General features: G+C 62.2%; 1 protein-coding gene across 5 annotated transcripts in view; it reads right to left on the bottom strand.

The window, feature by feature from the left end:
* Nucleotides 1-6,602: 6,602 nt before the first annotated feature.
* The window catches only part of MTG2 (mitochondrial ribosome associated GTPase 2), a 32,314-nt gene continuing 25,247 nt past the window's right edge, over nt 6,603-13,669 (bottom strand). For 2 of the 5 annotated variants that reach the window (XR_009183289.2, XR_002796536.3), the window contains exons 4-9: nt 11,847-11,994; nt 11,489-11,604; nt 10,702-10,920; nt 10,292-10,430; nt 8,475-9,426; nt 7,035-7,799 (exon numbers count right to left, since the gene is read on the bottom strand). Coding sequence is in view for 3 of the 5 variants with exons in the window: in XM_004456685.4 (XP_004456742.2) it covers nt 9,032-9,426; nt 10,292-10,430; nt 10,702-10,920; nt 11,489-11,604; nt 11,847-11,994 (1,017 nt within the window). In the remaining 2 variants the exon portion in view is untranslated. Of the gene's footprint in view, nt 9,427-10,291; nt 10,431-10,701; nt 10,921-11,488; nt 11,605-11,846; nt 11,995-13,669 lie in introns of all 5 variants that reach the window. The other 3 variants (XM_004456684.4, XM_058287283.2, XM_004456685.4) reach the window with 2 other exon arrangements.

The raw sequence follows: 13,669 nt of genomic DNA, 5'->3' as shown, positions 1-13,669 counted from the left end.
CAGCCCGGACCCCCAACAGGCCTCCCCGAAGCCTGGCGTCTGGGGAGGGGCCAAGAGCCCTTCCCCGCGGCAAGCCTCGTGCCCGGCGCAGCCCGAGCTGCCGCTGCCCTCCGCCGGCGCTGCTAAATGGCGACAAATTGGAGGATAAAAGCACAGGCTTTCAAGCAATTTTGCCTTCAATCTCTGGAAACCACTGCTCCCTGGGGCTCCTGTGCAGGGAAGGGGGGCGCGGGGAGGGGGGGGTGCGAGGCCCCTAGGCTCCCACGACCCAGGCCCCCCGCCGCTGAGTGCCCGACAACTGCCCTGGGGGGGACGGCTGCAGGAGCAGGGTCCTGGGCGGCCTTTTGTGCATTCATACAGCAGACATTCCTGGAGCACCGGCTCTGTGCTGGGCATGGGGCAGGGCTGCCTGAGGGGCAGCAGGGGTCCCTGGGGAGCTGCCAGGGGACGTGCCGGGGAAGGGGCGGGGGAAGGGGCGGTGGGAGCGCAGGCCCCAGGCACGGGCTAAGGCCCGGCCCATTTACAGGAGACAGGCGGCCAGAGGGCAGCAGCGCGGGCTGGGAGGGACCTGGGCAGGGGCGGGCAAGGGCAGGGCTGGCCCCAGGGCCCTTGCTTTGGGGGCAGGGAGGGGGCAGGGGAGTGGCCCAAGGCTCGAGGCGGGGGCAGTCTTGATGCCTGTCCATGGCGGTGGCCCCGGTGACCTGTGCAGTGCCCGGGCAGGAGGCTGGATCACGAGCTGCAGGTCAGCCTGGTCCAAGAAGTGGAGCTGCAGCCGGACTTACGGGGCTGAGGGGCAGCCTTCCAGGGGACCCCAAGAAACAGGGGGCTCAGGACGAGCCAGGCCCAGAGACCCTTCCCAGCGATTGCTTCCTGGAGGTGGCGTCACACTCGGGGCCCAGCGGTCACCCCGGGGCGAGGGGGGTGGGGCTGCAGTCTTCATCTGCGGCCTGAGCGCAGCAGCATGGGCGGGTGACCCACGTGTGGTCTATGTGTGACCCTCCACGTCACCCACGTGTGGTCTATGTGTGACCCTCCGCCTCGTTGGGACACTTCCGCGAGCACCTACTGTGCGCCGGCCCGTGGAGTCTGTGCCCCGGGCCCGGGAGCACGTGGGGCCTCTGGACGGCCCCCCCACGCTGAAGCACTTACTGGGCACCAGCTGCATGTCCCCCACCGTCCTGGGCACAAGGAGTCGCATCGGTAACGAGGGGCTTGGAAAGGAAGGACGGGCAAGGGGGGCTGTGGCGCCTGAGGTCGTCACGCCCAGGGCAGAAAGTGTGCCCGGGGGCAGCATGGCCTCCCTCATTTCACGGGGAAACCGAGGCCCGAGGGGCGAGGAGGGCCCCCGCCAAATCGACGGCACCCTGAGGAGCCTCCCCTCCCTGCCCTCCCCCCTCTGTCCCCCCTCTGCCCTCCCCTCCCTGTCCCTGTGGAAGAGCCAGGCGTCCCCTCGGCGCGGGCTGCACGCGGGCACCGGCTCCGCTCCCCCTCGGCGCAGCTCCCGGCCGCCGTGCTGTGGAGTGCACCTGCTGCCGGGACGCGCTGCGCCCCGCTGGGGCCTTCCTGCCTTCCTCCAGGGAGAGCCTCGGGCTCCTGGAGGCCCCGGCCGGCCCTGCCCCTCTCGGGCTGGGATGAGCCGGGACCTGGCGCCTGCGGGGAGGCAGCCGGGCCACTGCCCGGTCTGGTGACCCTGGCAGGCCGCCCCGCCCTCGGTGGCTCCCCTTCTGTAGAGGGGGGCCTTGGTCCCTGGGTCTGGCCCTTGGGGCCGGCCGGAGCCCAGACCCTTCCCCAGGCCTTGTGACCCATCAGTGGCCAGTGCTGGTGTGGGGACATGCAGAGCTGGGGACCCTAGCGGCGGCTCAGGGTCGGGGTCAAGCCCCAGAGGCTCCAAGTGCCTCTGAGGACGGGCGGGGCAGTGGTGGGGCAGGGAGAGGCAGAAGGCCTGGCTCTAGGAGGACAGGGCAGGGGCTGGGGCCAGCGGGCAGAGCAGTGGGCAGGGCCAAGAAGGGCCCGAGCCGAGGCCAGTGCCCGCCTGGGCAAGCTTGGCCCGGGCCTGGCTGTGGTGTTTCCAGAACAATCCCTGTGCCCTGGGCCCGGCTCTGGTGCTCTCCTGACATGCTCGCTTAGCCCCGCGGCCTTGGGAGCAGGCGCTGTGTCTCCCAGCTGTTGGGTCAGGGCACCTGCCCGAGGTCACACAGCTTCAAGGGGCCAAGCGGGGCTGGTCTCTGTGACTCTTGAGGGCCACCCTCTCTCCAGAGCAGGAGCCCCGGCCCCCTGACGCCCCCGGGTCCCCGCAGCTGTGCAGGAGGCAGACTCGCTGTGGTTGGTCCAGGACGGGGCCCAGCCCCAGCCTGGCCAGCGAGTGGCAGCCCTGGGCCTCGGGTGACCCCTGGGTGAGAAGCGTTCCTCTCTAGCCGGCCTGCTGGCCTGGTGCGGTCCAGGGCCGCTGCAGCGAGGGAGCTGCCTGGAACGCGGTCCCACGGGAAAGCCAAGCCGAGAGTCGGAAGGAGCGCGCTCCCAGCCGCCATCGTCTGAGCGCCGGGATCCAGCCTTGCCTGAACCCGATGAGAGCTCTCGTTCTCGAGTCCCCCAGCATGCCTTTGTTCCTGACGTGGGCTTTGTAGCTGTGGTGGGAATGGCCCAGCCCACCTGCGGTCCCTGTCTCCCCACCGGCGGGGGCACCACCTCTTCCCACCGTCCGCAGGGGAGGTGGAGCTGGCTTTCTGACACCACCTCCCACTGCTGAAATCCCTCCGCCTTGGGGAGGGCGGCTCATTCCAGCCCCACAGCGCTGGCTGTCTGGTAAACAGTAATTAGCTGTTTGTAACTGCTGTTGGCAGGAAACGCTGTTTTAACAAGCTGGGCTCCGGGGGCGGGAAGCTCAGGAGGCCGAGGAGGCCACAAGCCTGAGCACCCTGCCCACCCACGGGCTGATCCCCTCCCCAAACCCCGAGACGGCAGCCCGAACCCCGAGACGGCTCACTGAACCCCAAGACGGCATGCCAAACCCTGAGACTGTTTGCCAAACCCCGAGATGGCTCGCTGAACCCCGAGATTGCAGGCCGAACCCCGAGATGGCAGGCTGAACCCCAAGATGGCTCGCTGAACCCTGAGATTGCAGGCCGAACCTCGAGATGGCACACTGAACCCCGGCTCCAGCAAACCCTGCTTTGCAGCTGAGTCCTAGGGGTCGGGGGTGCGGTGGGCAGGGGCACCTCTTCTCTGCCAGGCTGGCCCCCAGCGTGGGAGATGCACAATCCCTAAGCCAGGTGGGCGGTGGGCAGGTGTGTACTCGGAGGCCCTTCCCGGGGCTCCCGGGGCCAGCTCAGCCCGGGCCCACCTACCGCGCTGTCCCCAGCCCCTCCCAGAAGCCGCCCCCGTGCTCGCTGGCTCACGGAGGGGTGTGCCGGCCGCCACACCCTCCACGGGCTGGAGGCTCGGCTCCGCAGAGGGCGTCTCTCCGCCCATGCTCCGGCCCCGCTTGCGTTCCGGGGCTGGTGGTGCCAGTGTGCCCAGAGCCCCCACGCTGCATTGTGCCCTGACCCAGCCCGACCTCGCACAGGAATGCGGGTATTTCCAGGCGGGGGGAGCCCTGGGGCTGAGCTCCTGGCCTGAGTCCCCGCGGCGGGCATGGTGCAGCCCGCTGCACGGGGTATTCAGGAGAGCTTGGACCCCAGACCTTCCTCAAGTCCCGTGAGGGCGCTGGCTCGGCCGGGCGGGCTCCTGGGAAGTGCGGGTGAGATGGAGCTGTGGGTGCAGGGTCCTTGGGGAGGGCAGGGACAGGGACAGCGTCCCCTGGGGTCTCCACCTGGAAGGGTGGCGGGGTCCGTGCTGGCCTCGGCGTGGAGGGAGGCGACTGCCCCTGCCCGCGGCCTCTGCCTGCTGGGCCCGCCCCCAGGGCCCATGTGACACCTGGCAAAAGCCTGTGAAGCCCCAGCCCGGGCAGTGGTCCTGGCATAGTCCCCGACTTATCCAGGTTCCACCTGCTTCGCCTGACCCAGGCGCGTGGACCAGTGAAGACAGAGCAGCCCACCCCGGGAGCCCCGGGCGCCTCCTGCGCGCGCCCCATCTCCTGTGACGGCGGTCTGTCCTCCCAGGAAGGCCACAGCAGTGGACGCAGCGCGCCCAGGCGGCGAAGGCCCTGCCTCCCACCCGCGTGGGGGCCGCACGCCTGCCCTGCTGCTGCTCCTGGACGGCACCTGTGGGCAGCAGGCCTCAGCACCCAGCAAGAGCAGCGGCTCCTGGAGCCAGGGGTGGCTCGGCCTGGCTGTGCGTCCTGCCCCGGGTGCCAGCTCTGAACCAACCCTGGAGCACAGGCCCAAGGCCGCCCTCAAGGAGCAACTGGGTCTGGACAGGGCTGAGAGCAGAGCTGGCGGCCGGGGGCCTCCTGGTTAGGCAGCATTTTGTGGGGTGTCTGGAAGGGCGTTTGGGGTTAAAGGCTCCGTCCGTGCAGCAACCCTCACGACACTAGTGTGTCCCAGAAACTGCAGGGAGGTTGTGTGGCCAGAGCGGGGCTGCAGGGGGACAGGGGGCTGGGGCCTGCAGGGGACGCGGCAGGCCTGGTGACCGAGGACCCTGGGCTGGGCTCCCTGGGGGCGCCCGGGGGGCAGGCGCCTGGCTGCCGTGCTGAGAGGGGAGGGGGCTGCTGTGCTGCTCCAGGCCGGGTGGCTCTGCAGGAGCAGGGTGGGGGAGGAGCCCCAGGACCGCTGCGCTTGTCCTCTCATGCCCACTGTGACCTGACAGGCGGTCACGGCGCGAAAGGCTGTGCTGCAACAACGCGGCGTGCACAACCCCCCGCAGCGCCGCGGCCCCTTCCCGTGCCGGGCAGGGCCCCCGGGAGGACCTCCGGGGGAGCGGCAGGACAGCAGTTAGACCTGTCGTAAACCAGCGGCCGCCAGCCGGCCTGGGAACAGGGCGGGGTGCCCGTGCTTCTGCTGCACCTCCTCCCGGAGTTCCACTAGAGAGACAGGAAATGAGGAAGCTGCGACCCTCTAAGGGTAAAGCAGAGGGGCTGTGGAGCCCAGCGGGTGGGCACCTGCTGCCACGGACGAGGTCTCGGGTTCAATCCCCGGTACCTCCTAAAGACAAAAGGCAGGGGAGAGAGACAAAGTAGCCCAGACGAGAGATGCCAACGGAGCTCTGGGCAGCGGCTGGAGAGTGGGTGGGATTTGGGGAGGAGGCTAGAGGGGCAGGGCTGAGGACAGGGTGGGGCAAGTCTGTCCTCAGAGAAGCTGTGCCCCCAGGTCCCCCGGGCCCTCGGAGGCCTGAGGGACTCCGGGCGTTAGGGGTGGCGCTCAGGGCTGGACACGGGAGATTCAGGGAGGATCAGGGTCCTGAGGCCAGGGCTCCATCCAGACCTGCCGGCGGGCGGCAGCTTCCAGCGGGCCAGGCCCAGGCGGTCGCTCGCGGCCGCGGCAGCCAGTGGATGAGGCCCAGCAGCCGAGAGGCCTGTCAGGCCCCAGGGCTCGCCGTGGCCGTGTGGGCCTGCTCCTAGGACAGACAGAAACCCACACGGACAGACCCACTCAGGGACACAGGCCAGGAAAGGAGGAAGAGAACTGTGGGGAAGACGGGGGGCAAGAGTGCGGCGAGGCGGTACGGCATCTCTGAAACAAAACCAGGTTACTCCTGAAGAAAAAAGCAAATTCAGAGACTAAGAAAGAGTTCTTGGAAATTAAAAAAAAGTGGCAAAAATGAAAACTTCAAAGGAGATGAAAAGCAAAATCAAATAGCCCAGAATGTAGAACAAAAAAGACAGGAAGGAAAAACAACAGAACCAAACCCTGCAACGCTACCAGCCAGTGCAGAAGGCCCAACACCCAACTAACAGGAGGCCCAAAGGGAATGGGGAGACACGGAAGAGGGACATCGAGGCACAGAGCACCTCGGCTTCCTGGACGGGCCCTGGCACGCCTAGCACACAGCAGGGGCCCTGGGGAGACCCCAAAGGCTGCGGGGGGCGCGGTTACCCAGGCAGGTCAAGAACCAAAAGGGGTCACCGCTGAGCCACACGCTGGAGCGAGCCTCCAACTCAGAGAACGCTGAGCCCCAACGAAGGCGCCTCTGCAGGCGCGCGGCCCGGCGGTACTGCCTCCCAAGCCCCTTTCGCAGGAAGCCGCTGGGGACGGACAGACCACGACAGCAGAGGCGGGACGAGGCAGCCGCACACCGGACGGGCAACTCCCCGTGAACTCTGGGGGAATCTTCAGGAAAAACAGACAACTGGCGCATGGGAGCGCCTGGGAGGTGCTTTCCAGAGGGGGGGCGGACGATGGAAGAGAGAAATCGACCCAGAGGCACCTCTGCTGTTTTCCAGGCGACAGACACAGGCGGATACTAGCCCCAGGAAAGGCCAAGGGTGGACGGAGACGACGGGGCACAACTGGCCAACCCTGACCACGGCGCTGGACCGGGGAGCAGGTCCTCCCACAGGAAGCCCCAGCCTCGCCCACCACAGCGGGATGCCGACAGGTGTGACCCAAAGTCCAGAACTGAAGCAAGCGCGGGAGAGATTCTAGAAATAAAGGGACAAGTTCTTAACAAAAATGGCCAAAAGAGGTAGGCGTGGCGCATTGGACTCGAGGAGAGGCAGGGCAGGCGAGTTGTTTCTCAGTACGTCCTTTATTACCACTTGCCTTTCTAAAAAAATATTTCCAAAATAAAAAAAAACAAAGTACCTAAACTAAATGCACCTAACAGCAGCTGCCGTTCGTTCATTCGTTCCACGAGTGTTTACTGTGCGCTTTCTCTGAGTCAGGAGCTGGGGTGCTGGGGTGCTGGGGCTATACCCCGGAGGGGCCTCCTGCAGGCGCAGGGCCAGTGTCGGGACCCTGGCTGACCCTCCGCAGGCGCGCCCTGCAGGGCCCCGTACGAGCCCGCGTGTACGGAGCGTCCCCAGTGGCGAGTCGCGAGAGCAGGGCAGTGGGGCCAGAGGCTGGCACCGCCAGGGTGTGGGGGCCCCTCCCACGGCGCTGGAAACGTTCTGGAGTTAGAGAACGGTGGTGATGCACGACCTTGAGAATAAACTAAAAGCAGGACTGACTGTACACTTTAAAATGGTGACGTTTATGGCATGTGAATTACATCTCGATTCTAAAAACTGAGGCAAAAATGTCTGTTCCTAAAAGAGAAGAAATGGGGAACTGAGCGAGGCCATCGTGTCGAGCTTTACCTTCCCGAACGAGCAGTATGTTAAAAAGAAAAACCCAATTTTTAAAACACAACAAACGCTCCCTGTGAGGTAGAAAAATGCCTTAAGGCCTCTTGTGGTAAAGAAGGGAGCAGACAACACCAAAGCTGCGAGCTGTGACCACCCCCCACCCCTCAAGCCCCACAGCACCCCGTAAACCCTGCCCGCGCCCCTCAGTTATGTGGGCTTCCCAGCAGCCTGCTAGATCCCTGGGCCAGGCCTCCCGGCAGTTCTGCGTCAGATCCCACCGTTGGCTCGAGCTGTGGCTGCACAAGGCAAACTGCCCTCGTGGCGCTCAGCCAGCTGCAGGCCTGCCCATGAGCGAGAGCGGGCGAGCGTCGGCTCCCTGGCCAGGGCGACAGCGACAGAACAGGGGGCCGGGCAGACGTATCAGCTCGCAGCTGCTGGAGGAAGCCAGACAAAGCCAAGGCACAGCCCAAGCCCTGCACGCCGCCCAGGCCAGGTGACCGTCAGGGACGCGCAGGGGCTCAGCCGCAGAGGCCGGGCCAGGCGCGTCGCGAGGGCACAGGGAGCGGCAGCCAAGATGAAAGGCCTCGTAATTAGCGCTCACTCAGAGCTCATCTTACTCCAGACAATCCTTTGTGGTGGCCTGAAAGAGAAAGCAAATAGATGCAAACATCCAGTTCTGGTTTCTAAACCAGAAGGACCTTTGAAATTATAAGACATTAAAATAAAGCTTCGGGTAAAAGGGCTCTCTTGTTCTAGTTGCAGCTCTGACGTTAGATCAAAACCAAATTGCTCCTCAAAGCTCAGGCGCTGGCTTTTTAGTTGAGGGTTGCCTGGCCATGGCGTGGCCAGAGAAGAAAGGGGGCTGCCGCGCTCGCCAGAGGGGCCCTTCTGGCAGATCCCACCCTTTGTTCTCAGCCTCCCTGCAGAGCTGCTTAGCCATGTCCCGCAGCACCCTGCGGCCACCCAGCATCCCTGGAATGCAGGGGTGGGGTGTGGGGGGTCTGACACAGCTGCCGTGGATATTTGAAGGTGAAGAGAGAAGCAGGCTCTGGAGAGCCAGGCAGCCGCAGGCGGCTCTGAGCACGCAGGAGCCCCTCGGCAGCCGTGAGGGCAGTGGACAGGCATTAAGTCCCAACTCGGGACCCTGACGCCACTTCCCAGAGGTTCTTGAGATGAACTGACCACGACTGATCAGAAAACCCAGGCACTGCTGGTTCAGGGCAGAAGTTCTCTCCACATCCCCAACAATGTGAGGTGAAAGGAAACTCAGCCCCATTGGCCCAGGGAGATTGCTCTTGCCATTTTCTCGACATACCCTGCACGTGCGGTGGCGACATGCTGTGAAGCTGCTGTGAAGCCACAGTCCCACGCTGCCCTCTGGTTAGGAGTGCGCTCCTGTACTGGTGCGCCCCATTGGACACTGGGTGCGTGAAGCCTTGGAGCAAACATGCAGCGCGGCATCCGGGACAGCAGGCAACCATCGCCCCCTTCTGCTTTCCGGCAGCCCAGGATGGCCCTGTGGACGCGCGCCCTGCCCTCGCCGCTCTGGGGGCGTGCGGGTAACAGGGTGGGCCCTGACTCCTCTTGGGAAGGGGTCTACCCCTCAACCCACCATCAAACTGAGGGGGATACTGGGGAACCAGGAGACTGCTCAATCTCAGCAATTTGGCCAGCAAGGCGGACGGGTGTGCAGCACTGGGGAGCAGGCCAGGCGTCGGGGAGCATTTGGGGTATCGGGGGAGCCCCAGCTGCCAGGGAAGAAGAGCCACCAAGAGCTGATACGTAGGTTTTATTTGTGCCGCAGCCCGGGAGCTCCTCTGCACTGGGCGGCAGGACCCCCTGCCGCTCCCTGGAGGACGGGCCGGTGACCCGCTACCACCTGAGGGGGCGGCGGCCCCGGCTCAGCTCGGCCCTCTCGTCGTCGTCGCACAGCTCCTGCAGGTGCAGTAGCAGCTCCTCCAGGTTCTGCCCGGTCAGGGCCGACAGGGCGATGACCTGCTGCCCCAGGCGTGCCCGCAGCTGGGGGAGGTGGGCTCGCGCCTCGGGGAGGTCCACCTTGTTGCCCACGATGGCATGGGGTCTCTCCGACAGGTCTTCTGAGTACTTGTCCAGCTCGTGCCTCAGATCCTCCACCTGCGCCCACGGCTCGGGCACCGACAGGTCCACCACGAAGAGGAGCAGGCGGCAGCGCTCGATGTGCCGCAGGAAGGCTAGCCCCAGGCCCCTGTTGCGATGCGCGCCTCTGACGATGCCGGGGAGGTCCGCCACTGCGGGGACAGGGCGCCAGGTTCGCGGCGAGGTCTCGGTGCGCGGGGAGGGCTGCTGCCCTTGCACCTGGGGGTTCCCTAGGGCCTGAGGCTGGGGCCAGAGTTTCTTGTGTTTTAAGCCGCTCCTTAAAAACTTCGGGAGTTCGACTTACTGTGCCTGTGATTCATCACTGACACCCGGGCATTTCAGCTCGATTTGCAAAATGCTTTCAAATATTTGGGTGACAGGCTTGATGATGGATCAATCTAATAAGGAATATTTAACAAATTCCAGCCTTTCTGGCTTCAAAAATCATTCAAAAAAGGGAAAAAGGGCTTCCTGTACTCTATTAATAATTTGATTACCGATAGGAATTATTACAGAGTGCTTTGCAAATATAAAGTGCTATACAAATAACACTGGCAGCAGGCTTACTATTTTTAACGGGTACATTATCTTCTGGGAAAAGTTTCATTCTCTTGAAAAGGTACAGAGACAGCGTCTGAGGTCACCTGTCATTCGTGTGACTGAAGGTGCCGCGCCCAAAGGGGCGGGGGGAGCCAAGGCAGCGAGAAGGAAAACCTCGGAGCTGGCGCTGGCGCCGACCCGAACTCAGATTCCTGAGGTGGGGCAGGAGCAAGTCTAAAAGCTGCTTTTGATGGAAACTGGACTCACTAAAACTTGAGGCGGGAAGAACAGCGCTCCCCCTCAGGCAGGGAGCAGCCGAGGGGCGCCGCCACGCCCCGGCAGTCAGCCCGCCCCTCCCGAGCCCTGGGCGCCCCTCCCGAGCCCTGGGCGCCCCTCCCGAGCCCTGGGCGCCCCTCCCCGAGCCCTGGGCGCCCCTCCCGAGCCCTGGGCGCCCCTCCCGAGCCCTGGGCGCCCCACCTGCTAGCTGCCGGTGGCCCTCGTAGTGCACGACCCCCACGTGGGGCTTGAGGGTGGTGAACGGGTAGGGCGCCACGGCGGGTCTGGCGTTCGAAATGGCCCGGAGCAGCGAGGACTTCCCGGCGTTGGGGAAACCAACCTGCAGGAGGAAAAGTGAAGACGGTCACGTGACGCTAAGGAAGTGGCTCCGTGGAGGCCAAGTCAGCATAACCAAGGCAAGGGGGCGCGTCACCGCCAGAGGAACGCAGGGAGGACGCGCACGTGCGTTCTAGAGTCAACGTGTACCGCCGGGAAGATGACGAGCTGCACGTTTCCCTCCGTCTTCCAGGAACAGGCGCTTGTGCCACCGCCTGGGACGGGCTTCCTCGGGCAAACGTGCGGCCGGGGCGGCGGACGCGGGTGGCACTTACCATCCCCGCGTGCGCCATCGTCTTGAGTTCCAGGAGGAGGACGCGCTCCTGGCCGGGCTGTCCGGGGGTGCTGGTCGTGGGGGCTCGGTTGTCATTGGCCAGGAAGAAGCGGTTGCCCTTGCCTCCGGCGCCCCCCAGGGCGGCGACGTATTCCTCGCCTGGGCAGGAGAGGTCGGCCACGACTTCTGCTCCCTCCTTCACCAGCGTCCCCAAGGGAACCTGCAAAATGCGCGGCATTGGGGGCCAAGCTCCGCGGCAGTAAGGAAAGGTCCTCCCCTGTCCCTCCAGCTGATCCTAAAGGAAGCCTGGGGAGGAGCCCAGTGTCCCTGGGGACTGGCTCAACTTAGGCACGGCGGTGCAGGAGGCCAGGGGACAGTGGAGCTCTGCTCGTGGGAGCCACTGCGGGCGACGGGAAAGGCCCCTGCCCTTGCGGGGTCTCTCACCTTCCGGTCGGCCTAAACGGCAATTCCTACCAGTGCTCCCCAAACGCGAGCTCTCAGCTTGGAGGGGGTGCCCGCGGGACGGTGGGACAGGGGCCCTGGGGCCAAGCGACAGTGCCCTCTTTTACCCAATACTTACTTCCTGGTTCTCTGGGGAGGACACGCGCCCGGCAGGAGCGGCACACGAGCCCGGCCGCAGGCCGCCTTCCCAGGACTGACCTGCCCACCCAGCTGTCTGCCTCGGGCACATTCCCAGTGAAGGGGGTCCCTGTGACCTGCCCCTGGAACCTGGGAAGCGGAAGGCCAGGACAACGGGGACAGGGTCCTGGCCACGGCCCTAGGCGTACCCGGACATAGAGGGGTCTGCCGTTGCGTCCAAAGCAGTTTTTCGGGCCACCGTCCTCTCCGCTGGAACCCTGATACTGCGAAAGGACCGAGGACAGTGACTTCACCTGCCTGTCAACTGGAAGTGAGAGAAAGACTTTTGCACTCCTGTGTGTTAAAAGTATCCTCTGCTGTTCATTTTCGTCTGCCTGGTTTAAAAACATCACAAACGCACATGGAAGCACAGAATGAAACTGGAGCCAAAGGTACTACATGCAGCACGATTTTTTAAAAGCTAAACTCGTGTTTTCCTTCGAAGTCGGCTCTGGGCGAGTTATCTACACAACACGCGGACCTGGCGCTGTCCCGCAGGGCACGTGCCTTTCAGGATGACGTGGCCGCCGCTGCCTCCGTCGCCACCGTCGGGGCCTCCGAACTCCTTTCTGGGCTCGCTGTGGAAGCAGCTCATGCCGTCACCGCCGTGGCCCCCGCGCACGAGCACTCGTCGGTGGTCCACAAAAAACCTTTTCTGAAAAGGAGCACAAGGCAGGTTGCATCTCACCAGAGCTCTAACCCCTTCCCGCTCAGCAGGCACCCACTTGAAATGTCCCTTTTCCAGCAAAACAGGCTTTTAAAATTAGAAATTAAGCATAGCACTGCTAATCTCTCCTAAAACCCAATCTAAAAAACACAAGTGCCTGCCATTTATCATTAATGTAAATCCACAACACATGTGTAAGGGGTGGTCCCACTTCAATTATACACCCAACATTTTTTATCTAAAGAAGATAGAAATTGGTTACCAAATACTCCTTAAATAAAGTGGCTTTCCAGTTCTGGAAATACATTATTGAAATACTAGGTCTTCACTGATGAAAACAAGTTCGAGTTTTTAGGACACAATAAAGAAAGAGCAATTTGGAGTCCTTGGGACAATAATCAGGTTTCCAACTAAAAAGAAAGAACATTTCCTACAGCTTGGCTAAAATAGGGCTTATTTTTCCAATGCAGTGACACAAACAGAGTCCCTTATCTGAGAGTAAATTTTTCTACAGTTCCCCTGCGTAGGTACAATGCAGCTAATGAATTCTAACTAACCAGCTAGGTTAGTACTTAATACACATTAACTAATAATGCAGGAAGTCCAGCTGCCCGGAGCCCAGAAGGCAGCTCTGGGTGCTGCCCACCCCCACGCAAAGGGCGCCTGCTGCTCCCCTCGCCCGTGCACAGACCGCGCCTCCTGGAAGGCAGGCGCAGGCCACCTGCATTTCCACGTTTCATAAACATCCCCTCTTAAGGACGACACAAGGTGCTCTTAAGATCCTGTGCCAGCACCACATGGAAAAACCATGGATTACCACTTCAAACCCTCAAAATATAGTCTTTTTTTTAGAAGATGCTGGGGATTGAACCCAGGGGCTCGTACGTGGGGAGCGGGTGCTCAGTCCCTGAGCTACATCCGCTCTCCAACGAGAGTCGGTTTTCTCGCTTGTTTTTTGTTTTTAGGAGGTACCGAGTATCAAATCCAGGGACCTCGTACATGGCAACAGGTGTTCAGCCATTTGAGCTACACCTGCTCCCCTATATAATTCTGATGCATGCCAAACAATCAAAATAAACCCATACTGATAACAAAACTAAGATTCAATTTTTACATTCTGGGGAAGAGAAAAAAACCATGTGGAAATTTTAGCTATTTCAGGAAATACACTAAAGACCAAGCTGTTTTTCTCTCCCTGTAAGAAGTGCTGTTTGCCCTAATGGTACTTACCTGGAATCCCTGCATTAAGGAGGAAATGGAAACAGGTGTTGGATATACATTTTCTTAAATTTAGTCAGCAGAACAAGAAAAATTTCTAAGGCTTAAAGGGCTATAAAACTCAAGGTCGCCCTGCCCCCGTGGACATCTTAAATGAAGAACAATTCATGTGTCTTTAAGAACACACCTTCCACCTGGCCAAGACACATGGACTGACGATGAAACGGGCGCCCAAGCAGCTGCACCCCGCAAAGCACAGGAAGACACAGGCCTTCCACAGCAGCCGGGGCCCTGCCTGGGCTGGGCTGTTTCTGAGAATACCACATCCAGTCACAAGGTGTTTGTTTCCTATCACCATTAAAGAAGCTACATGTCATTTCAGTAACAAAATCAGGAGCGATGAAGACGAGCTGACGGAGGGACTCACGACCCCGCAGTGCTTCCA

The sequence above is a fragment of the Dasypus novemcinctus genome, chromosome 24 (assembly GCF_030445035.2).
Source record: "Dasypus novemcinctus isolate mDasNov1 chromosome 24, mDasNov1.1.hap2, whole genome shotgun sequence".
Lineage (NCBI taxonomy): Eukaryota > Metazoa > Chordata > Mammalia > Cingulata > Dasypodidae > Dasypus > Dasypus novemcinctus.
This window is presented reverse-complemented; position numbering and strand designations above follow the sequence as displayed.